Raw genomic sequence first — 24,686 nt, 5'->3', positions numbered from 1 at the left:
TTTTGAGTATATTTTTTGTTCATCTCAGTAATTCCTGGCACTTGTAACAGCTTGAGAAATATTTGTTGCATAAAGCAAATGAATGCATGAATATAAGTCAGTATTGAATTGGTAGATGTTTATAGAACTTTCATGGAAAAATCATGTTAAGTAAATTTTGCATAGGTTTCAAAACCTTTTTTTGCAACAAGGTAAACTAATATGAACTTGCTACAACATTCTGACCAAGATTAGTTTGAGGCACTAAGAATCTAAGATGTTAGGGCTGGTGCTGTGGTGCAGTGGGTCAAAACCATGACTTGCAGCACCGGCATGCCCATGTGGGCACTGGTTGGAGTCTCAGCTGCTCCACTTCCTATCCAACTCCTTGCTAATGCAGCTGGGAAAGCAGCAGAAGATGACCCAAGTGCTTAGGCCCCTGCACCCACGTGGAAGACTTGGAAGAAACTCCTGGCTTCAGCCTGGCCTAGACCCCACTGTTGCAGCCTCTTGGGGGGTGAACCAGTGGATGGAAGACCTCTCTGTGTCCCCGCCCACCCCACCCCACCCCAACTCTGCCTTTCAAGTAAATAAAATAAATATTTTTTTAAAAAAGAATATGAGGCCGGCGCCGTGGCTTAACAGGCTAATCCTCCACCTTGTGTCGCCGGCACACTGGGTTCTAGTCCTGGTCAGGGCGCCGGATTCTATCCCGGTTGCCCCTCTTCCAGGCCTGCTCTCTGCTATGGCCCGGGAAAGCAGTGGAGGATGGCCCAAGTGCTTGGGCCCTGCACCTGCATGGGAGACCAGGAGAAGCACCTGGCTCCTGGCTTCGGATCAGCGAGATGCGCTGTCCGCAGCGGCCGTTGGAGGGTGAACCAACGGCAAAAAGGAAGACCTTTCTCTCTGTCTCACTCTCACTATCCACTCTGCCTGTCTAAATAAATAAATAAAATTATATATAAAAAAAAAAGAGAATATGAAATATCAGTTTGAAAGGAAACTATCAGAGGGATGAATTCTGTTAAAGTTAAGAACAAAAGGGTGGGGGGAGCTGCAGCACTGTGGTATAGCTGGTAAAGCATGGGAGACCCGGAAGAAGCTCTCTGATAGTTTCCTTTCAAAGTGTGAACCTGAGTGGAAAAATGATGGAATCATTGATGATTTACAAAAAATTTACAGGGTATCGGGCCAAAGAAATCAGCAGTTTACCATGGATAACTCATTTTAAGGCACTTAGAGCAACAGACTGTTCACATCAGTTTGCAAGGAAAAATATTACTCTTATTTGTGCCCTGATTGAAGAGGACTGATGATTAACAGCAGAAACCGTAGCCAACATAGACATCTGAATTGGTTCAGCTTGCTCCAATCTGACTGAAAATCGGGATGGACCAAATTTTTTGATCAATGGATATCAAAACTACTCCACCAAGATTAGTGCAGTTAAGAGCAGCACTTTCAAGGGAAGTTTGTAACAAGTAGGGATAAGATCCTGAAACATTTTTTTTAGAGAATTATAATTGGAGATGAAAAATGGAGTTACAATCTTGAAGACAAAACACAGTCAGAGCAGCAGATAGCAAGAAGTGGAAGTGGTCAGAAACAAAGGCCTGACAACAGCTTTCTGGGATGTTCAAAGCATTTTGCTTGTTGACCTTTTGGGCCAAAACCCAATACTGTCTGCTTATTGGGAGTGTTTGAGAAAGTCAGCCATAGCTTCAGCCTGGAGGGTCCAAATATTCTGTTGTAACAGGTAACTCAGATGGGTGCCAGTTTGGGTCTTGGCTGCTCCACTTCTTTTTTTTTTTTTTTTGACAGGCAGAGTGGACAGTGAGAGAGAGAGACAGAGAGAAAGGTCTTCCTTTGCCGTTGGTTCACCCTCCAATGGCCACCGTGACCGGCGCGCTGTCGCCGGCGCACCACGCTGAACCGAAGGCAGGAGCCAGGTGCTTCTCCTGGTCTCCCATGGGGTGCAGGACCCAACCACTTCGGCCATCCTCCACTGCACTCCCTGGCCATAGCAGAGAGCTGGCCTGGAAGAGGGGCAACCAGAACAGAATCTGACGCCCCAACCGGGACTAGAACCTGGTGTGCTGGCACCGCAGGTGGAGGATTAGCCTATTGAGCCGCAGTGCCGGCTTACTCCACTTCTGATCCAGCTCCAGGCTGATGGCCTGGGAAAGCAGTGGAAGATGGCCTAAGTGTTTGGGCCCCTGCCACCCATGTGGGACACCTGGATGAAGCTCCTGGCTCCTTGCTTCACCCTGGCCATTGTGGCCTTCTGTGGAGTGAACCAATCAGTGGAAAATCTCTGTCTTTCCCTCCCTCTCTATAACTCTGACTTTTAAATCAAAGAAATAAATCTTAAAGGAGAGAAAAATGCCCTGGAAAGCTTCACCAGAGAGTCCTTTTCTACAGTGACAGTGCTGCTGTTTAATACCTCTCAACAAACTGTCAGAGCTTTGATGGGAAATCATTAGGCAATAGGCATCTGTTCAAGTTATAGGCCTGTTTTGCTTCTTCTGACAATGACGACGACTATTACTACTACTTCGGGAGTTGAAGTTTATTATTGAAAAAAAAAAGTCTTATCTTTCCCCCCTCCTCAATAGTCTTGTCCATTAGCTGACCCCACCTTCCACCATTGTCCATTATGACCCAGCTGCTTGGGTGAGGGACTCCTCCAGGGACTGCATCAAGGCCTGGGCCTTGTTCTTGAGCATTCTGAAGCCCACATTCTTGGCATACATACACAGCAGAAGCTTGGCCACATTGGTGATAGCTACACGGCCCTCCATGCAGTCTGTGAGGGTGGATTTAAGATCGTCTTCGTTAGGCTTTTGGTTCCCATTCTGTTCGTACATAGCCCATAAGTTCCTGGCGATGGCCGTAGTGACCTGAGTGCCCATGTCTCCATAATCCGAGTAGGCCAGCAGTGATCCCTCACTACTCGGCAGCAGGGTGCTCTGGATGCCTCCACTGTTGGCTTGGCTTAGCATGTGCATCAAACCTTGGAACACAGCATGCCTACGGCTCCTCACCTTGGCTTTTAAGGCCAGATTGTCCAAGTTGTATTTTGCTGGCCTCGACCTATAGCTTCCAGAAGTCCAGTAGACTCCTTGGGAACACACTGGGAGCTGTAGTTTCCCAGCTCCACAACTCTGATTTTCTGATTTCTTTTTGTTTCCTAATCTTGACACCTTTTTTTTTTTTTTTTTTTTTTTTTTTCATTTAATAAGGTAAAAAAGATCTCATTGACATAGTTAAGTTTCCAGGACCCCCAGTTCTTTAGGGATGGACTAAATGGCTGGTATCTGCTTATGAAAATGCCTGTAACTTGATGGAGATTATATAGAGAAATAAAGCTTGTATTTATAATTTTTATCATTTAATTCCATTTTCCACACATCGTTTAAAGACCTCTTAAATACGCTAGTTATGCAAAACTTTTGACTCTCTGATAGCATTAATTTTTTTACTGTAATATGAAGAAGTCATGTATTCTATATAGTTCCAAACAAGGATGAATGCCTACCCTCCCCAAAACAATTTCTGAATACTTATGTATTAGCAGATCCTTAATTCAGCATTTATAAAACTGATAGTCTATTATTGAGTAAATTTATAATGACCTGGTTCATTTTATCAATATAGTTATAGAAAAACTATTTAAAATACTCTTAATTTGTAAATGCTTTTTTAGAAAATCCAACACTTGACAGAATAATCTTCATATTGAAGTGTGTTATTGTTAGTTTGCTAGGGATTGTTATGTTTTGTATTATAGCCTTTTAATTATTATTTGCAAGTATTAATGTTAGTTATGCAGCGGCCACTTTTTTGTTCATTGACTTTTCTGTAATTAATAGCTACTAAACAGTATTAATAATGTAATTTTTAATACAGGATATCTCTTAACGTTATTTACTTATCTGATGTTCTGATAATTGGAACTTGTGAAAACTGGCAAGTTTCTGTTGAAATGTCAGTTGAATTTTAGCTTTCTGGGTTTTTTAATCTGATGCCATTATTATTCTACTAATGTAGTCTTTTTTATGTATATTAGAGAAATTAAATTTTGTGTATTCTCTTTCTGTTAAACTATATGGTATAGCTTCGTGATTAACTGAATCTTCTTTTTTTTTTTTTTAACATTTTAGGAAAAAGTATTGGGGGACGTGGCCATAAAATTAGTGACTATTTTGAAGTAAGTTCCGTGAGGATTATCTCCAGTTCCTAATTTAATAGAATTCTGCTGTAAGCTGAAAATAATTTGCTTGAAATTCAAGGTCAAGTTCTGATCAGAGCTTTCATGCATTAAAATTTACTTTATGGTGATTTGATATCATAAGTTTCAAAGTTCTTTCTCACGTATTTGCTTGTATTGTAACAACCCTTAAGCTATAAAGAGTAGGGTATAGGTATTTTTGTTTTAAAGACCTTGAATCTTAGGATGTGATATGTAAAGTAACCTATTAAATGCAGATGCTAAATGGAAGAACAGAGAATAAGCAGAACTTAAAATCTGTGGTCTCTACTAATAGTACAGGCATTATCATACCATAGCAGCATTTGAGCCCTATGATTGGAGATAAAATAATTGGTAGAAATGTGGATCTAAGAGACCTTGAAAACAGTGAGGAGTAATAAATGTACAGCCTTGCCCAATCTGGAATGGTTCGCTGCTGCTACTTAGAAACACTTGTGGCGGCCGGTGCCGCGGCTCACTAGGCTAACCATCCTCCTTGAGGTGCCGGCACACCGGGTTCTAGTCCCGGTCGGGGCCACCGATCCTGTCCCAGTTGCCCCTCTTCCAGGCCAGCTCTCTGCTGTGGCCAGGGAGTGCAGTGGAGGATGGCCCAAGTCCTTGGGCCCTGCACCCGCATGGGAGACCAGGAGAAGCACCTGGCTCCTGCCATCGGAACAGCGCGGTGTGTCGGCCGCATCGCGCCAACCGCGGCGGCCATTTAAGGGTGAACCAACAGCAAAGGAAGACCTTTCTCTCTGTCTCTCTCTCTCACTGTCCACTCTGCCTGGCAAAAAAAAAAAAAAAAAAAGAAAGAAAAGAAAAGAAACACTTGTGGCTACCAGTTTTATATTAGAAAACATTAATGTGACTATTGAAACAACAAATACGACCTACTGGTGAAAAATAATTACATTTTGAGACTGTAAGCAAAATTGGCAGCTTAGGTAAACAACAGAATTGGAAAAAAATTTTTTTTAAATATTCAGTTGCTCTTTCATGGTATTATAGAATCTAAGGTAAAACTATCATTGCCTAATGCTCCTTAGTTGAGATCTAATATCATTAAGAACATTAGCCAAAGGTGGGATAAAAATTCAAATAAATACATGTGGGGCTGGCACGTTGGTGCAGTGGGTTAAAGCCCCAACCTGAAGCACCAGCATCCCATATGGGCCCCAATTTGAGTCCCAGCTGCTCCTCTTCCAGTCCAGCTCTCTGCTATGGCCTGGGAAGGCAGTAGAGGATGGCCCAAGTCTTTGAGTCTCTGCACCCGTGTGGGAGACCCAGAAGAAATTCTTGGCTCCTGACCTGATCTGCTCAGCTTGTGCCATTCCAGCCATTTGGAGAGTGAACCAGTGGGTGGAAGATGACCCCTCCCTCCCTCTCTCTGTCTCTGTCTCTCTCTCTCTTTCTTCTGTGTGTCTCTGCTTCTCTCTGTAACTGTCAGATAAATAGAAAAATAAATCTTTAAATAAATAAGTAAATACATGTATGTTGAATGGCTATTTAGTACTGGGCAACAGTACTTATGCAGGTACTTTAGATAAATATGATAAAATCCCTAGATTGCAGGCAGTCGTTTAATGAACACGCTAAAAAGTTCCCATCTTGTTGTTCATGTCAGAGTTAAGTGATTAATTAAATTAGAAAGTGAAATTCCCCCCAAGAATACAGTAGTAGCAAGTTGTTTTCTTCTCCCGTCCTTGGTACAGAAGCATGAAATAGGAAAATAACTAGCCATGGAACAAGTGAGTTGGCTTCTCCTAATATGCAGCTGTCATGCACTTTTTGAGAAAAAAGAGATTTTTTTTAAAAAGCAGGTATTGTGCTGTTAAAGGGAAGAGTCTTGTTCCGCATAGGTTTTTTTGTTTTGTTTTGTTTTGTTTTTTGTTTTTAATTCATTTGAGGGAGAGACAGAGCTCTCATCTGCTGATTTACTCTCTAAATGCCCACAATTGCTGGGGCTGCTTTGGGTCTGGTGCCAGGAGCTGGGAACTCAATCAGGTCTCCCACATGTGTGGAGGGAACCCAACTACTTGAGTCATTACTGCTTCCCAGGGTCTGCATTGGCAGGAAGCTGGAGTCAGGACCTGGAGCCACAATCAAACCCAGGCATTCCAGTAAGGGATGAAGGCATCTTAACCACTAGGCAAAATACTTTTCCCCACAGTTTTTATATAGGGTGATGAACATTTGGATATTAAAGTGATGATTCTCTTTCTTCAGTAAAGTTAATTAGGTTTACTAGCATCATCTACATGTAAGCATTTTTAATTTTCTTGAGATTAGCAGCCATTTCTTTTTAAAGAATAGAATAAAGAGTGAACTTTTTAAAAAATTTTTATGTGTTTACTTGAAAGACAGAGTTACAGAGAGGGCAGAGGCAGAGAGAGAATCTTCCATTCACTGGTTCACTCCCCAAATGGCCACAATGGCTGGAACTGCACTGATCCGAAGCCAGGAGCCAGGAGCTTTCTCCAGGTCTCCTACTTGGATGTAAGGGCCCAAGGACTTGGGCTATCTTCTACTGCTTTCCCAGGCCACAGCAGAGAGCCAGGTCAGAACTGGAGGAGCCAAGACTCGAACTGGCACCCACATTGGACACCAGCACTGCAGGCGGCAGTTTTACCTGCTATGCCACTGCACTAGCCCCCAGTAGCCATATTATTTTAAGACAGATTTATACATACATGAACTGTGCTAAGATTTGGGGAAAAACAAAATATGTTCATTGCTTTGGTAGAATTTATTTGTCTTTGAGTCAATCATGGTAGCAAACTATGGTTGGAAAGAAAACTAATACATTTCTTTTTTAAAATTTTTTTTTATGTGATAATGAGTAGAGTATTTTTCATTATCATTATCACATAAACAAGACTAGTGTATGCAAATACTAACCTATAGAATAAAAAAGGGAGAGAATGATCCAACATGGGAAGCGGATACACAGCAGACTCATAGAATGGTGGATGTCCTAAACAGCACTCTGGCCTCAGAATCAGCCCTTAAGGCATTCGGATCTGGCTGAAGAGCCCATGAGAGGATTTCAGGCATGGAAAGCCAAAACACTGTCAAAAAAAAAAATGACCTAAATGAAAGATCTCCGCGAGTTAGATCCTAGTGGAAAGAACAGGTCATCAAAGAAGGAGGTGCCTTTCTCTGAACAGAGGAGAGAACGTCCACTTTGACTATGACCTTGTCTAAATATGATAAGAGTCGGTGAACTCAAAAGGCTTCCATAGCCTTGGCAACTCATGACTGGAGCCTAGGGAGATTACTGATGCCATAAACAAGAGTATCAAATTGTTAAGTCAACAACAGGAGTCACTGTGCACTTACTCCTCATGTAGGATCTCTGTCCTTAACGTGCTGTACATTGTGATTTACTGCTATAACTAGTACTCAAACAGTATTTTTCACTTTGTGTTTCTATGTGGGTGCAAACTGTTGAAATCTTTACTTAATATATACTAAACTGATCTTCTGTATATAAGAGAATTGAAAATGAATCTTGATGTGAATGGAAGGGGAGAGGGAGCGGGAAAGGGGAGGGTTGCGGGTGGGAGGGAAGTTATTGGGGGGGGGGGGAAGCCATTGTAATCCATAAGCTGTACTTTGGAAATTTATATGCATTAAATAAAAGTTTGAAAAAAAAAGGCTAATACCAACTAAAAAAATAAATAAAGGATTTATTTATTTATTTGAAAGGCAGAGTTAAAAAGAGAGAGATATCTTCATTTACTGGTTCACTCCCCAAATGTCCACAGCAGTTGGAGCTGGGCCAGTCAGGAGCCATTATCTTCTTCCAGTTTTCCCATGTGGGTACAGGGACCCAAGCACTTGGGCCATCCTCTACTGCTTTCCCAGGCACATTAGCAGGTAGCTAGATCAGAAGTGGAGCAGCTGGGGCCGGCGCCACGGCTCACTAGGCTAATCCTCCGCCTGTGGTGCCGGCACCCCGGGTTCTAGTCCTGGTTGGGGTGCCGGATTCTGTCCTGGTTGCTCCTCTTCCAGTCCAGCTCTCTGCTGTGGCCCGGGAAGGCAGTGGGGCATGGCCCAAGTGCTTGGGCCCTGAACCCACATGGGAGACCAGGAGGAAGCACCTGGCTCCTGGCTTCGGATCGGTGGATCGGTGCAGCGCGCCGGCCATAGTGGCCACTTGGGGGGGTGAACCAACGGGACAGGAAAATCTTTCTCTCTGTCTCTCTCTCTCTCTGCCTGTCCAAAAAAAAAAAAAAAAAAAAAGTGGAGCAGCTGGGACTCAAACCGGCACCTATATGGAATGCTGGTATAGCAGGTGTGGCTTTACCTGCTATGCCACAATGCTGGCCCCAGTAATACATCTCCATACGATGTAGTTTGGTGGGTAAACATTTGGTGTAATAGTTAAGATGCCTTTGGGATGCCTGAATTCCATATCATGGTACCTGGCTTTGAGTTCTGGCTCCTCTGTTTATAGTCCGATTTCCTGTTAACGTGCACCCTGGGAGGCAGCAGTACTTGGCTAAAGTACCTGTGTTCCTGCCACCCATGTGGGAGACCCTGTTGGGGTTATAGGCTCTTGACCTAGGCCTAACCCTGCCCTGGCTGTTGCAGGCATTTGAAGAGTAAGCTAGCAAATAAAGTTTAAAGCTGTAATCTTGTCATGTTGTCTCTAATTAGCCATGTGGGACTTTGCAGTAAGTCTCCTTCTTTAGTTTTTGTGGGCCCATTTAAAATGACTTAATTTAAAATAAAATATGTTTAAGTGAATCCTTAATTCAAATAAAATCTAATCCTGTTCTAATAATGATGTTTCCTTAATCCTTTTTTTCAGTATCAAGGTGGGAATGGCTCAAGTCCAGTAAGAGGCGTACCGCCTGCAATCCGTTCTCCTCAAAATTCACATTCACATTCCACACCTTCCTCATCTGTAAGTTCTTCAAGTTTTCCATGCATAGCCTTTGTCTAGAAGGTTATGTACATTGAATAACTTTTAGCATTTGTTACTTATATCGAGAACTCCTATATAAATTAGTGTTTGTCTTTTAAATATCATTTCTGTGAGGTGATTTGAATCCTTTTTAATGATCTGATTCTGTCAGAACTTTATTTGCAAAAGTGAGCATAAAGATTTCTTGAATTAATGGTATCTAAGAAATACTGTTTCTGTATAAGAATGTTATTGAATCTGTAGAAATAAAGTTAATATTCTTGATTTAGTTCCTAATTTTTTTTTTAAGATTTATTTGAAAGAGTTACAGAGAGAGGTAGAGACAGAGAGGTCTTCCATCCGCTGGTTCACTCCCCAGATGGCTGCAATGGCCAGAGCTACACTGATCCAAAGCCAGGAGCCAGGAGTTTCTTCCGGGTCTCCCATGTGGGTGCAGGTGCCCAAGGACTTGGGCCATCTTCTACTGCTATCCCAGGCCATAACAGAGAGCTGGATCAGAAGAGGAGCAACTAGGACTAGAACTGGCACCCATATGGGATGCTGACACTTAAGGCCAGTGCTTTAATCCACTGCACCGACCCCAGTTCTTAATTTCTAACCATCATATTTCTTAACTACTAAAATGATGGTGTGGGGGTGGGCATGGTACCTTAGTGGGTTAAACCACTGCTTGGGTCACCCACATCATGTATCTTAGTGTTTGGGATTGAGGCCTACTTCTGCTTCCAGTGTAGCTTCCTGCTAATACACCTAAGGGGGCAACAGTTGATGGCTCAAGTACTTGTGTTCCTGACTCCCAGCTTCAGCCTAGCCTTTAAAATAAATATGGTTAATTTAAAAAGTGTAATTCTTTTCTGGAAATCCTTAAAAAAAAGGATCTTTTACCTTTTTGGTTTGTTTCAAACATTTTAAGATATGAATGGTTCTTTTATATGCATTGTTTTGCATATTAGATTTCATTTTTATTTTCTTTGAGAAAGGTTCTGTTTTATTTACTTTCATTGTATGGAAGTTTAGTATCAAACAAAAAATGTTGGTTGTCAGTTGTTTAAAGATGAGTTAAAATTTTTAAAAATCTGAATTCACTTATTTATTCAAGCACCTGTTTTTATTTCCTCTGTCCCTCCCTAGTCCTAGTCTATCGACATACTTGCTTATGTTTTACTCCTTTTATACCTAGGGCCACAGTGTAAAAGTATTGCATGAGACTCACCATTAGCTTTAAGTGAAGAGTTGTAGTGATGGCGTTGATATCATTTTGTGATCTGATACTTTCAAAGAATTTATTTTTAGCCTAGTGACCAGGTAAACCATGAAACTTGAATAAATTGATATTAAAGTAGAGTAGCCTTATGGTTCCTAACGCCAAGTAATGTGAATTCTGTATGAAGATAATTTTACTTCTTCATTTTGTAATATCATAATCTATTGCTCATGTTTTTGTTTGAGTAATTTATTTGGCCTTATGTTGTTTAGCGGTACAAAAACATTAAGATTTCTTTCATGGCAGTAGAATGTAAGCTCCTTGAGGGCAGGGATTTATGGTTGTAAATCCTGCTTCTTATGTAGGAGGTACTTCCTGAATGCTTGTCAAATCAATGATTTTAAAAAGTGTTGGAAAGTCAATTATGCTTCCATTGAGGTATTAATTATCCTGATAAAAACATCTTTAGATATGTTCAGTGGTTGTTAACTAAGTAGAAACCCACTTTTCTTTTCTTGCTAAGGTAAAGGATTTAATATATATATTTTTTAGGTTCGACCGAATAGCCCTTCTCCTACAGCATTAGCTTTTGGGGACCACCCTGTTGTACAACCAAAGCAGTTATCCTTTAAAATTACTCAGGTAATCAATAATTAAAATTTTTTGTGTGACTGTAAGAAACCAATAACTTTTCATGAGTTTGAAATACAGATACTGAGTTTGTCACTTGAAGTTCTATGTGCAAGAGTTTGCCAGATCGTGGATGATGTACCCTGAGCACCTCAGCTCCCATATCTATCTCCGTTAGACTTTGTTTGTGGTGGGCTCACATCCTAACTGTTGTGTATATTTCAAAACCTCTCTTTGGAAGATCTTGAAGCTGAAATTGGGATATATTTCCTGGAGTTATTGAGCAGCTCATGAATGGTTTTGCTTCATGAGGTGTTGGTCAAAGTATATAATACTTCATTAAGACAGGAGGAATAAATTTAAGGGGGTCTTTGCACATTTTGATGATTAAAATTAATAATAATTTACTATGTATATGAAATTTGCTAAGAAATTTCCTGATTGAGCCATTCCACATATGTGGAGTGATTTCCAAGCAGAATGCTATATATCACATATACATACAGTATTTACCTTTCAATTAAAAATTTTTTATAAAAGTTTTAGCAAGTTTAAGAATTAACTGGAGTGATGTATAGCATAAAGCAGTGGATATATTTAATTTTAATGAATATCAGTTTTCTAAATAATAGCTTAAATATTTGTAAATTCGTATTTATAGTGAAGTTATGAGCACTTAAAACTGTAGTAAGACATTTTGGGATGTCTTTTGCATCACAACACAAATACACGTATATTTCTTTGTTAGGTAAAACCTAGTTTTATATTTGCATGCAAAGGTATTTATAATGGAGATAATAAAATAACTTTATTTCATCTAGACTGATCTCACAATGCTGAAATTAGCAGCATTAGAAAGTAATAAAAACCAGGACCTGGAAAAGAAGGAAGGTCGTATAGATGATTTGCTCAGGGTAAGTAAGAAGTTGTGGGGCAGGCGTTTGGCATAATGATTAAGATGCCCCTTGGAATACCCATATCCTATATCCAAGTGATGGGTTCTAGCCCCGGCTCCACATTCAGTTCCAGCTTTCTGCTAGTGAGCGCCCTGGGAGTCATCAGGCAATGACTTGAAGTGCTTGGGTCCTTCTACCCATGTGGATCTGGCTCCTGTTTTATGTCTGGCCCAGCTCTGGCTGTTGTAAGCATTTGGGAATGACCCGGAGGTCTCTTTGTGTCTGTCAGCTCTCTCCTTGTCTGTCAATTAAATTAATTAATTAACTTAAAGGAAGTAGAGGAGAAAAGTTGAGAGTAAATTATTTGACAGCAGTCTTAATAAAATACATAGCATTGTAAAAAATTTGATAGATAAAAAAAAATTTAACTTTTTCTGGTAGTGTAAGTACATGATTGGAAGTACCAACTTCAAAATGAAAGTATTTCAGCAGTGTGAATATGCAGTGGGTTAAGCTACCATTACTAGCAAATGCCTGCATGCATATTGGGGTGCGGTTAGAGTACTGACTGCTCTGCTTGCAATCCAGCTTCTTACTAATGTGCCTTGGAAGGCAGTGGATAATGGCCCAAGTTCTTGGGTTCTTGCCACACACTTGGGAAACCTGAATGGAGTTCCTGGCTCTTGACTTCAGTCTGGCCCAGACCTGGATAGGCATCTTACGGTGTCATCCACAAGTTTAATGGAGAAAATGTCTTTTTAGCTACAAGAGATATAAAACATTTATTTTTAGTGTTAGACACATTGTATGCCATTTTAGTTCTTTTTAATGAAGTATGAGCTAGGTGGTATTAACATCATTTAGAGGGGCCGGCACCATGGCACAGTAGGTTAATCCTCCTCCTGCAATGCTGGCATCCCATATGCAGTCCCGGCTGCTCCTCTTCCAATCCAGCTCTCTGCTGTGGCTTGGGAAAGCGGTGCAGGATGGCCTGAGCACTTGGGTCCCTGCACCCTCGTGGGAGACCAGGAGGAAGCTCCTGGCTCCTGGCTTCGGATGGGTGCAGCTCCGGCCATTGCAGCCATTTGGGGAGTGAGCCAACAGAAGGAAGACCTTTCTCTCTGTCTCTCCCTCTCACTGTCTGTAACTCTACCTCTCAAATAAATAAAAAAGAAAAACAAAAAGAAAACACCATTTAGAAATTTAAAAACCAAACTTAGGTCCAGGTTAATTTACTTAACCTAGCCAACCTTGTATACCTTAGCAAGGGTGGGCAACCTTTTTCCTGCCAAGAGCCATTTAGATATTTGTAAATCATTTGCAGGCCTTACAGAATTATCAGCTTTAAAATTAGCCTACTGTATAGATGTATTAAATTTCAATACTTATCTGTAGTTGCCTTGGCCAGGCCAAACCAAATGATTTCGCTGGGCCTTCTCCAACCCTGCCTTAGAGTGTAGATTTTGGTTACAGAGTCCACATACTTCTGTTATACTGTTAAGTAGCATTATAACATGGTAAGTAGGCTTTTTTTTTGTTTAGTATCATACTCAGATGTTTAATCCTATCCCTATTTAATTTATTCAGAATATTAAAGATATTCCTAAGTTTTCCATATATTTAAATTATAGAACCTTGTGTTTTCTATTTATGTTTTAGGCTAACTGTGATCTCAGACGGCAAATAGATGAACAACAAAAATTACTTGAAAAATACAAAGAACGATTAAATAAGTGTATATCAATGAGCAAGAAACTTCTTATTGAAAAGGTAGGTTTAAAGTTCAGTAAATTTTCTTTCACAGCCACTTTTGCCTTGTGTGCTTTTAAAATGTAAATGAATAAATCTGAGTTATGATTTTTCTCTTTTCTCAGAGTACACAAGAAAAGCTGTCAAGCAGAGAGAAGAGTATGCAAGATAGATTACGCCTTGGACACTTTACCACAGTTAGACATGGCGCCTCATTTACTGAACAATGGACAGATGGTTTTGCATTTCAGAATCTTGTGAAGTTAGTCATTCTTATTTTTAAAAATTTTTAGAATATGACTTTTCATTACTTTGAAAGATTATAGATTTAGAATTATGTTCTACATCTCCTTACTGGCATTTGGAATCATAGATTCCTTAGATTTGAAAGGAATATGAAACAGAGATATTACAATTTAGCACTAGCAGACTTCTTGATAAATTAGCATTCACCTAGTTAAATATTGATATTCTGTGTTTGCCTGTTCTTTGTTGTTAGTAAGGAAAAGAACTCCTCCCCCCACGCCTTTTTTGTTTTTAAGGATTGTTTGTTTGAAAGACATATTATCTGTCCACTGGTTCGCTTCCCAAATGACTGTCACAGCTAGATCTGGGCCAGGTCAAAGCCAACAGCCAGAAACTCCATCTGCCACATGTGTAGCAGGGACCCAAGCACTTGGGCTGTCGTTCACTGCAGTGTTCCCAGGCACATTAGCAAGAAGCTGGATTGGAAGTAGAGCAGCTAGGACTTGAATTGGCACTATGATGTGGGATGTTAACTTCCCAAGCAGCAGCTTAACCCACTTCCCTGTAACACCAGCCTCAGAAGTTTTTCCCTTTTGCCTCAAATGCAGTACTTTTAAGTCATGAGCTGAATATGTGATGTTAGTGTTTCTGAGGTAAATTTTAAAACAAAGGGATCATTGTTACTATATTCTCTTGAGTTTGATGATAGCAGGTAAGGATAGGTTGGTTATGTGTAAAAATTTATGTGTAAAGAGGATCTGTGCTGTTCCTTTTTGTGCTGGAAAACTTAGAGAAACCCAGAAGGAGAACTAGTGCCAGCATTTATATCAATTTTTCCAGAGTTGGTCCAGTTACGGGAAACCAAGCCAAAGCCTTTGTTTTACGTGGTATCACATCAGCTTTGCTGGTGACTGGTTTCTGGGCGTTGTTGCAGGCTGATCTCCCTGAGCAGACTGATTCAGCACCGCTGATCAGGTGTTAGGCATGCCGCACGAAGGGCAGCACCCTTGTGATGCTAGTGAGTCTGAGTTTTAATTCTCTGGAGAACAGGAGCAGTTAAAGGTTTATATGTAGTGTGTGTGACTTGAATTGAGCTGTAGACTGATAATTTTGATGGCAAAGTGGAAAGAATATTGGAAAGAGGATAAATTGTTGATAGTTAAGACGGAAAGGTATCTAAATGAAAGATGAGTAAAGCTTGAGCTAAAATATTGACAGTAAAAGTAGAGAACAAGAGATAGAAACCATAAGTTTTGAGCAAAAACCTCTACTGCTAAACCCAGACCTACACTCTAATAAAGGACTAAAATATGTATTCTGCCAGTAGTTAGTCGACTATTTCTCTGTTGAGCTAGCAAAAAAGTAAAACTATTTGTATGTCATAAATATTAATAATAAGCATTTATTGAATGTGTTGTTACATGTACATATTTATATCAAGCTACTCATAATTAGTGATATAGCCCAAAGTGGCTAGAGGATTTAATAGACATGAAATTTCTTAATTTTTAGCATCGGTGAGCCATTTTCTGACTTTGAAGTTCTTAAATGGGAAACATTAATAAAATATTACTAATACCCCATTTTTCAAAACCATGTTAAATTGTTTTTAAAGATTTCTTTATTTATTTGAAAGTCAGACTTACACAGAGAGAGAAGGAGAGGCAGAGAGAGAGAGAAAGGTCTTCCATCCACTGGTTCATTTCCCCAACTGGCCGCAACAGTCGGGGAGCTGCACCAATCTGAAACCAGGAACCAGGAACCTCCTCCCAGACTCCCACACGGGTTCAGACGTCCAAGGACTTGGGCCATCTTCTACTGCTTTTCCAGGCCATAGCAGAGAGCGGGGTCAGAAGTGGAGTAGCCAGGACTTGAACCGGCGCCCATACGGGATGCTGGCACTGCAAGTGGCAGCTTTACCCGCTAAGCCACAGCGCTGTCCCCACCGTGTTAATTTTCATGCTATTTCTTGTTTCCTTAAATTGTCAAAATTCCCCTTTTTGTTCCTAGTTTTCTGTTGTTAAGGTTAGTTTTTCTCTCCTTTCAAAATATCGGCTGCCTGTTCTTAAAATTTCTTTTTAACAGAGGTAAATTTAGAAAACAATACTTTTCATATTGAATTCATATTTGCCTTTTGAAAATTTGTCTGCAGATACTAAATGATGAAACACGTTTATAAAATCTACCATATATTTAAGTCTGTTAGCATCCTTTCTCTTTTTTAGCTCATTTGTTTCATTCTACAAGTATTTATTAAGCACTTAGTATGAATACTTCAATGGAGTGATAGAATCTATCCAGACACATTCTGATAAAGTGTTTATATATAGGACATTAGAATGGAGGGAGTGGGAAGATATAAGGTGCCCTGGGATTATATAGGACAACACATCTTTCCCTGGTCCGGAGGTTAGAAGCATACCTCCCTTAAAATGATTTTTTCACATGAACCGGAAAGAAGAGCACGCTGGTTCAGAAGAGTCGGACCAAAAAGTTGCAAACTCACGCTATCAATGTTCATGTTTTTAATGTTTTTTTCCCCCATGTTTCAACTGTGAAAAGTAATAGAAGGTTAATATGATTTTGTTTATTTTTATACAGGCAACAAGAGTGGGTGAATCAGCAAAGGGAAGATATTGAAAGGCAAAGGAAACTTCTAGCCAAACGCAAACCTCCCACAGCTAATAATTCTCAGGCACCCTCTACCAATTCTGAACCAAAACAAAGGAAAAACAAAGCAGTCAATGGAGCAGAAAATGATCCCTTTGTTAGACCAAATTTACCACAACTGTAAGCTTCCATTTTTAAAATTCTCTTTAAAAGACTGTTGGTGTTGCCAGTGGACATGGTGTTCCTAATGGTTGTAATTAAATTAATAAAGTGGAAAAATTGGTATGGCCAGGAAGGAAGGCAATACTGAAAATTTGGCTCTAAACCCCAAGTTTGTGAATTCTACCTTTTTTATGGAGATAACAGTTCTCTTTTAAAACAGGTACTTGGGTTAACTGATGGAACTGGAATTGGCTTTCTTCTAGGTTAGGATCAGTTGAAGAGTCAGTTAATGTTTTGATTATTCCAGTTCAGTGTTCCGATTAATGTTCCTTGTTTTGAAAAACTGCTAATAAGTAGTATGACTGACATTTTGCATTGTTTTTTCAAACTTTAACGTATTGATAGGTTATGATTATGGGTAGTGTTTTTTCCCTTTCTGCTTCTCTTCGTTTTCTAAGTGTTCTGTGCTAATGAATTAGTCTTTATAATTCCGAGAAAAAGACATCTAAAAAAAGTTAATGTGATTATTGTAGAAAATTTTGAAATTATGGAAGAGAATAATATAGCCCATGATCTTATTTCTCAGAGAACAGCATTATTTAAAATTTCATTGTATAGATACATCCAAACTTACATCATTTTTCTGTTCTAGAAGAACTTAGGTAAATTTATATGAGTAGAAAATATGGACTGTCATTTTTACCCTCTGGTATTTTGTACATATAGATACATTCTTTTCTCCTCTGTTGAAACATAGTCTTTGTCCGTTATTCAAATCCTACCCCTTGCTTTATCAGGAACCTGTTCTGTTGATAGCTCCTTTGTCTCACATCTTCAGCCTTTTGTTCTCTGCAGGTTCCTTCCTTTCAGAAAACATATGTAAACAAAAACAGAAAAACCTTCTGTCAGGTACAAATCCCAATAGTCTTATTTTCTCTCTGCCCTCAAAACCGGGTTTCTTAGAAGAGCTGTCTGTGCTTGCAGGCTGTTCTGCCTTACCCCAATTCTTCTTTTCTTAACTGAAATTGTTTTTCTGAAGTTACCTGCCATGTTTATGCTATATACCATAATGTTTGAGTTTCTGACTTGACAGCCTTGAAAATTGTCAACATTTTTCTAAAAAGACTCTTTCTTGTCTTAGTTTTTGAGATACTCTGTTCTACTTTTCATTTTCATTCATCTGTTTATATCTTTTCAGTTTCTTCTATAGACATCATTTACTTCCCAGACTGTAAAATGTGGGTGATTTTAGGGATCTGTCTTAGGCCATCTTTCTTCTCACTCCACATTGAGTGCTGTGTACTCTCAGGGTTTCCCATGTGGGATATGGGTGAAGTGCTGTACCAGATATTCACCCTAGTTATCTTCACAGAGGATGATAGCAAAGTAGGCAGTAATATTTCACCTTACATTTATATTATTGAAGTTTTAGAGGTCAGTATTTTTTCATTAGAGCTTTAAATCAAGAATATTTATTTCATATCATTTGGCTGTTATTTAGTGGATTGCTTGTCTCTTATAAATAGCCTATAATTAGATATTTTTAGTTAATAAACTTTTATCTTTAGTTTGTGGTCACAGAAGAGCAGAAAGTATGGTGGGTTCCTGTATACCCCTGTCCCCACCGACGCACAACTTGCCTTGCTTATCAACATCCTACACCAGAGTGGCACACTTGTTACAATTGATGAACCTGAATTGGTACATAGTTGTTATCCGAATTCTGCAGTTTACGTTATGGTTCATTCTTGTTGCTGTACATACTGCGGGCTTGTCAGATATATAATTTTTTTTTTAAAAAATCCTATCTGGAAAATATTTTTTCATTGTAGCATTATATCCATTTTCAGTTCATATTTATTGGGGTATAAAGCTGATCTTTCTTTGTGCTTTTTATCCTCCCTAGTTTCTAGTCTTTTTTTTTTTTTTTTTTTTTAAAGATTTATTTATTTATTTGAAAGTCAGAGTTACAGAGAGGCAGAGAAACATAGGTTTTTTTATCCACTGGTTCATTCCACAAATGGCTGCACTGGCTTCAGCTGGGCAGGTCCAACGCCAGGAACCAGGAGGCTCTTCTGGGTCTCCCACATGGGTGCAGGGACCCAAGGACTTGGGCCATCTTCTGTTGCTTTCCCAGGCCAGCAGGCAGCTGGATCAGAGTGGGGCAGCCAGGACTCAAACCGGCACCCAGGTGGGATGCCAGCACTGCAGTTGTTTGCTTTACCTACCATACTGCAGTACCGGCCCCTCCTTTTTTGTTTAACCTTTTATTGGATTGACCAGATTTTGTTTATTTCTTTCTTTGATTAGAAGTATTACGTACACATGTCTGTCTACAAGGCATCATTATTGTCTTATATAGTCAGAGTTCGTCTAGACTTTATCCACATATTTTCCCTTTTCTTTGTCCTTTACTTATTCCTTCACCTCTGATCCACATCTGGTAAGATCCTTCTGTTTAAGAATACTCTTTGTGTGAGTCTTTTGGTAGTCTCTCAGTGTTTGTTTGAAAATAATTTTGCCTTCGTTCTTGAAACAGTTCACTGATTATAGGATTTTAGGTTGGTGGTCATTTGAAGGTATTATTTTACTGTTCTGTGACTTACATTATTGCTCTTAACAAGGTAGCTGCTGTTTTTAGAAAAAAAAAATCTTTTTTAAAAAAATTATATTTGAAAAGGTCACTGGGCTTGAAATGTTAAAAACAAAACTGACAGAAGAGGGTGTAATAAACAGTTACAGATGACTGGAATAGTGAAATGATTGTATTTTGGACGAGGCCTATGGGAACCAAAAGAAGTGGGTGAATCCCAAAAATAACAGATCCACAGGGCATGGTGACTTACCTAGGGAGTAGTGAAGAGCCGGCTGAATGCCGGAGGTGATGGCAACATGCATTTACTGATGATGAGAGCACTTTTTCTAGAGACTTTTCCACGTTGCTTGCACCCATTTAGATCTCTCTCTCCAATGTGGCTTTTTCCAGATAAATGTCCAAGCTGACTGAAGATCTTCCTATGTTCCTTACATTCAGTGGTTTTTCAGTAAAGAACTGACTGATGGCTAAAGTCTTTGCAATGTGCACAACATTTTAAAGGTTTCTTTCTAGTGTAACATCTTTAATGACAATTGAAGTATGTATTTGTTCTGAATGCCTTCCCACATTTAACACATACGTAGGGTTTTACTCTCATGTAAAGTCTGTGATGCTGAGCATGGGTAGATGTGTTAGCAAAAGCCTTTCTCCATCCAGCACACTTACTGGGTTTCTTTCCAGTATGAACTCTCTTATGTTCTCCCACATTGTTTACACTCACAAGAGTTCCCTCTGGAATGAATTTTCTCATGATTGATAAGATATGCCCTCTGTCTGAAAGCTTTCCCACATTGCTTACATAGTTTCTCTCCAGTATGACTTCTCTGATAAGCAGCCAGCTGAGAACTGTCTGTAAATGCTTTTCCCCGTTCCTTACATTCATAGGGTTTTTCATCAGTGTGAATTCTCAAATGAATAGCAAGGTATATACTCTGCCTAAATGCCTTCCCGCGGACCTTACATCTCCAGCATGTACCCTTTGATGACCACTGAGTGACAGTGGCTAAAGGCTTTCCCACAAACATCGCATTCATTAAGTTTCTCTCCTGTGTGAATTCACTGATGTTGTGGTCAGGGAAAAACCACTGCAGGAAGAATATCTTCGCACATTACATTTGAACACTTTCTCACAGTCAGTGCAATTGAAAGAGCTCTCTCCAGTATGGAGATGGCTGGCATGAAAGATGAAGAGCATGTTACACCTGAAGGATATAGAGAATGGTTTGCCAGTGTGACACCTCTGATGTTGAGCAAAAGATGAGCACTGTCTAAAGGCGTTTCCACAATCCTTACATTCATGGGATTTCTCTTCAATATGAAACTTGTGATACTGTACCAGGTGTGCTGGTTGCTTGAAGGCCTTTATACCTGCCTTACATGTAAACTGTTTCTCCCCAGTTTGTGTCCTATAATGTTGAGCAAAGTGGTGACTCTGTGGAAGCATTTTCCATATACCTTACATCCGTATGGTTTTTCACCAGTATGAGTTCTCTGATGAACAGTGGTGGATGAACAATGGGTACAGGTTTTCTCAGTGCAGTATGTAGGTTTCTTTTCTGAGTAGTCTTCCTTGTATTTTAGTACCTTGAAAAAGTTTTTGGAGAAGCTTCTCTTAATTGACTTGTGATGATAAATACTCTTCTATATTGTCCAGGTGAACAGATTTGCACAATCTGGTATATTTGTGAACTATTTCCCTCTTTATGAGTGATTGTTTTTTTGCCTACTAAATGTCTCTTGACATCTGCCTCTCGAAAAGATCTTCACTTTCCAATTTTTTTCTACAGTAGGACACTCAAGTTCAAAGGTTGTAAATCTCTAACACATTTTCATATGTGAACTGCTGCAATGATAGTTCTTGAATCTCCTCTGTGATGGGCTTCTTGTCAACTTATTGTTTATCTTCCAAGGCTCATTCCCTTGCTCCAATACAGAACTGGCTTAGAAGTGCGAAGTCACAGGGATACCAGATTCTTGTAGTTCACCAGCAATACACTGCTGTAAAAATGCCTCTGGGCAGTATTCTCCTATTCTCATTCTTCCTGGAAAACGTCTGTTGCTGAATCCTGGAATACCAACACATTCTAGGGCATGGGTTTTTCTAGTTCAGTAGTCATTTTGCTTTCTTGTAATTTCTCTCTTGGAGAATAATTGTATCCTGGGAATGCAAAGTAGCCTTGTTTGGAAGAAAACATCATTTGGAAAAAAAAATCTTAAATGAGATTAAGTCATTGAGAATATTTCAAGACAGATAACCAGTGTCAGCCTACAGATTCATTAAGGCCAGCAAATTCTAAACAGATTGAAAAGAACTATTTGAAAGTTCAGAAAATCAAGACAATGAGAAAAAATTCTCAGAAACAGCCAAAGGGAAAAAAGATGCATTGGAATAAAAGTTTAGAAAAAGATCTTCCAGGCAAGCACCAACCAAAAGGAAGTTGTATTAACTCAGATACAGTGAAAATTTAAGATGAAGAAAAAATTAGAAATAAAGCGATTGTTCCATTATTATAAAAAGTTGAAATAACCTGGAAGATATATTCTAAGTAATTTTAAGTTTGCATACACATAATTATATGAGCTCAAGATAAATAAAAAGTTGACAATACTTTTAAGGACTAGGCAATCCTCATTTAAACACAATTTGTCTTAGTAATAGAACTTGAAGATAAAAATAAAGCAGTACAAAACAGAACACATGATGTGGGATTAATGTGCTTGACAACCAAATGGACATGTGTAAAACTTCCCCCAACATCTGCAAGTTGTATGTTCTCTTTTTAAATAGGAATATCTATATATATTTTTAAAATTTGGTCATACAGCAAGTCTCAACAAATGTGAAAGGACAAAGTTTTTGAAAGAGTAGTATTGTTTTTAAAATGTTTAGAAGAACTTCTGGATGAAAATGATTGGAATCATACAGAATGTATTCTGTGACTACAGTGAAATTAAACTATAAATCAGTTATGAAAAGATAGTGGAAAAGTCTTAAGTGAAGATCTGGAGGGAAATATACAGCCTTCATTACATGTATAAGACAAGAAGAAAAGCTAAGTAGTGGGCCGGCGCCACGGCTTAACAGGCTAATCTGTCTTGCGGCGCCAGCGCACCAGGTTCTAGTCCTGGTCGGGGCGCCGGATTCTGTCCCAGTTGCCCCTCTTCCAGGCCAGCTCTCTGCTGTGGCCCGGGAGTGCAGTGGAGGATGGCCCAAGTGCTTGGGCCCTGCACCCCATGGGAGACCAGGAGAAGGGCCTGGCTCCTGGCTTCGGATCAGCGCGGCGCGCTGGCCACAGTGGCCATTGGGAGGTGAACCAATGGCAAAGGAAGACCTTTCTCTCTGTCTCTCTCTCTCTCACTGTCCACTCTGCCTGTCAAAAATTAAAAAAAAAAAAAAAAAAAGAAAGCTAAGTAGTACAGTTAACCAAAGAAGGAAAAGGGAAAAGAGCAGAAATTAATGATATAGAAACAAACATACAATATAGAGAATCACCCAATCCCCCCAAAATGTGGTTTTTTTTGTAAAAGAAGTTCAATCACCTGTAAGACTGATTTGAAAAAAAAAAAAATTGTTAGGAATGGAAAAAGCAATTGTTCCTAGTGAGCTCATAGATATTTAAAAGAAAACAAAATATTATAAAAGTCTTAAATTGGACAATTTTGTGAAATTGATAAAGTCCTAGAAAAACAAAATCCAAGTAGTTCTCTATTAGAGAAATGGAATCTGTAAATCTGAAGTCTGTAAATCTGAAAATCTTTGATCAAAGACAACTCCAGGTTCAGATGATTTGGTCTAAGAATTCTTTTGCCATTTAAGCACAAGATAGTGCCAGTCTTCTATAGACTCCTGGAGAACCAGAAAGGCAGAAATACTTCTAGGTTATTTTATGAGGTCAACATAATGTTGCCAAAACTCAGCAGTGTACATGAAGAAAAATTACAGGTGAATCACTCTTGAAAATAAATGTCCAAAGCTTAAAGTATTAACACAAATACAGTATGTAATACATAAGAATGATAATTTATTGGCCGGCGCCGTGGCTCACTAGGCTAATCCTCCGCCTGCAGCCCGGCACCCCGGGTTCTAGTCCTGGTCGGGGCGCCGGATTCTAGTCCTGGTTGCTCCTCTTCCAGTCCAGCTCTCTGCTGTGGCCTGGGAAGGCGGTGGAGGATGGCCCAAATGCTTGGGCCCTGCACCTGCATGGGAGACCAGGAAGAGGCACCTGGCTCCTGGCTTCGGATCGGCGCAGCGCCGGCTGTAGCAGCCATTTGGGGGGTGAACCAACGGAAGGAAGACCTTTCTCTCTGTCTCTCTCTCTCACTGTCTAACTCTGCCTGTCAAAAAAAAAAAAAAAGAATGATAATTTATCAAGACCAAGTTGGGTTTATTTTGAATATGCAAGATTGGTTTAACATTAGAAAAATCATTATGATTTTCTACTTAAACAAAATTCGTATGATCATCTTAATAGATGCCAAATCTTTGATAAAAAACCTCAAATAAATTTCACCATTTATCTGTGATGAAAACTCAGGCAGTAGATAACTTCCTTAGTCTACAGAATGCATTCATTTCTATTTTTGCTTGAATATTTCCTTGCTGTACTCTGGTGTCACCATGTGCAGTGCTCTGCGCCTGTCCGTGCTGATTCTTCCTGATGTCCCCCTTCCGTTCTTTCTAATCAGGTTCAGATGTTAGCTCTTCTGTGCCTTTCCCTAGTTTCCTGTAAGGTGACATGTAGCTTTTTTTTATTTTTATTTTTTTTGGCTTTGTATACTCTGAGTTCTGTTACTCAAGTTAGTTACCTGCCTTGAAGTCAGCTGATGAGCAGCCTTAATCCCATTTTAACCCTTTGCCTTGTAAAATACTTTTCGGAGCTTCCAAATAGGTTATTGGGATGTGGCATTTTAGGGAGATAGTGTTCTGCCTACCACAGTTGTTCCTTTGGGTGTATATCTAGATGTGGTGTTTCAGGTTCATATGCTAATTCTGTGTTTAACTTGTTAACTGTTTCATCACCATTTTCCACGCCAGCATCATTTCACATTCCCACCAGCAATGTCCTATTTCTCTACATCTTTGGCATTACTTTTTATTTTCCCTTTCTAAAAATCATTACCACTATAGCATGTACGAAGTGTTGGCTTATTGTGGTTCTAATTGCATTTCCCTGATGATATTAAACATCTTTTATTGTGATTGTTGATCTGGAAATCTTTTAGAGAGTTTCTTTTGCTCATTTTTAAATTCTGGACTATTTTGGCTTTTTGCTATCAAGTTATAAGAGTTGGCATGTATTCTGGGTCCTAATGTTTGTGATACATGATACACAGATATTTTCTCCCATTTTGTAAGTTGTCTTTTACTTTTTTTGTTTTTTTTCTTCTTTTTTTCTTTTACTTTCTTAATAATGTCCTTTGATGTACGA

General features: G+C 39.4%; 2 protein-coding genes across 2 annotated transcripts in view; one reads left to right on the top strand and one right to left on the bottom strand.

Annotated features, from left to right (window-relative positions):
• TLK1 (tousled like kinase 1) overlaps window positions 1-24,686 on the top strand; it is a 164,003-nt gene that overhangs the window by 100,886 nt on the left and 38,431 nt on the right. The window contains exons 5-11 of the mRNA XM_062187791.1: window positions 4,143-4,189; window positions 9,048-9,143; window positions 10,921-11,010; window positions 11,820-11,912; window positions 13,554-13,664; window positions 13,769-13,905; window positions 16,491-16,679. Coding sequence (XP_062043775.1) covers window positions 4,143-4,189; window positions 9,048-9,143; window positions 10,921-11,010; window positions 11,820-11,912; window positions 13,554-13,664; window positions 13,769-13,905; window positions 16,491-16,679 — 763 coding nt within the window. The remainder of the gene's footprint in view (window positions 1-4,142; window positions 4,190-9,047; window positions 9,144-10,920; window positions 11,011-11,819; window positions 11,913-13,553; window positions 13,665-13,768; window positions 13,906-16,490; window positions 16,680-24,686) is intronic.
• On the bottom strand, window positions 2,634-2,981 carry LOC133757222 (ragulator complex protein LAMTOR2-like). The gene has a single exon (XM_062187792.1). It carries the CDS (start codon window positions 2,979-2,981, stop codon window positions 2,634-2,636), a length of 348 nt encoding a protein of 115 aa, XP_062043776.1.

The sequence above is a fragment of the Lepus europaeus genome, chromosome 1 (genome assembly GCF_033115175.1).
Source record: "Lepus europaeus isolate LE1 chromosome 1, mLepTim1.pri, whole genome shotgun sequence".
Lineage (NCBI taxonomy): Eukaryota > Metazoa > Chordata > Mammalia > Lagomorpha > Leporidae > Lepus > Lepus europaeus.
Note: the sequence above shows the minus strand (reverse complement) of the source record. Positions and strands in the feature narration are given on the sequence as shown.

Coding starts and splice junctions, on each gene's coding strand:
- LOC133757222 (XM_062187792.1), bottom strand. CDS start 2,981: ATGCTAAGCCAAGCCAACAGTGGAGGCATCCAGAGCACCCTGCTGCCG.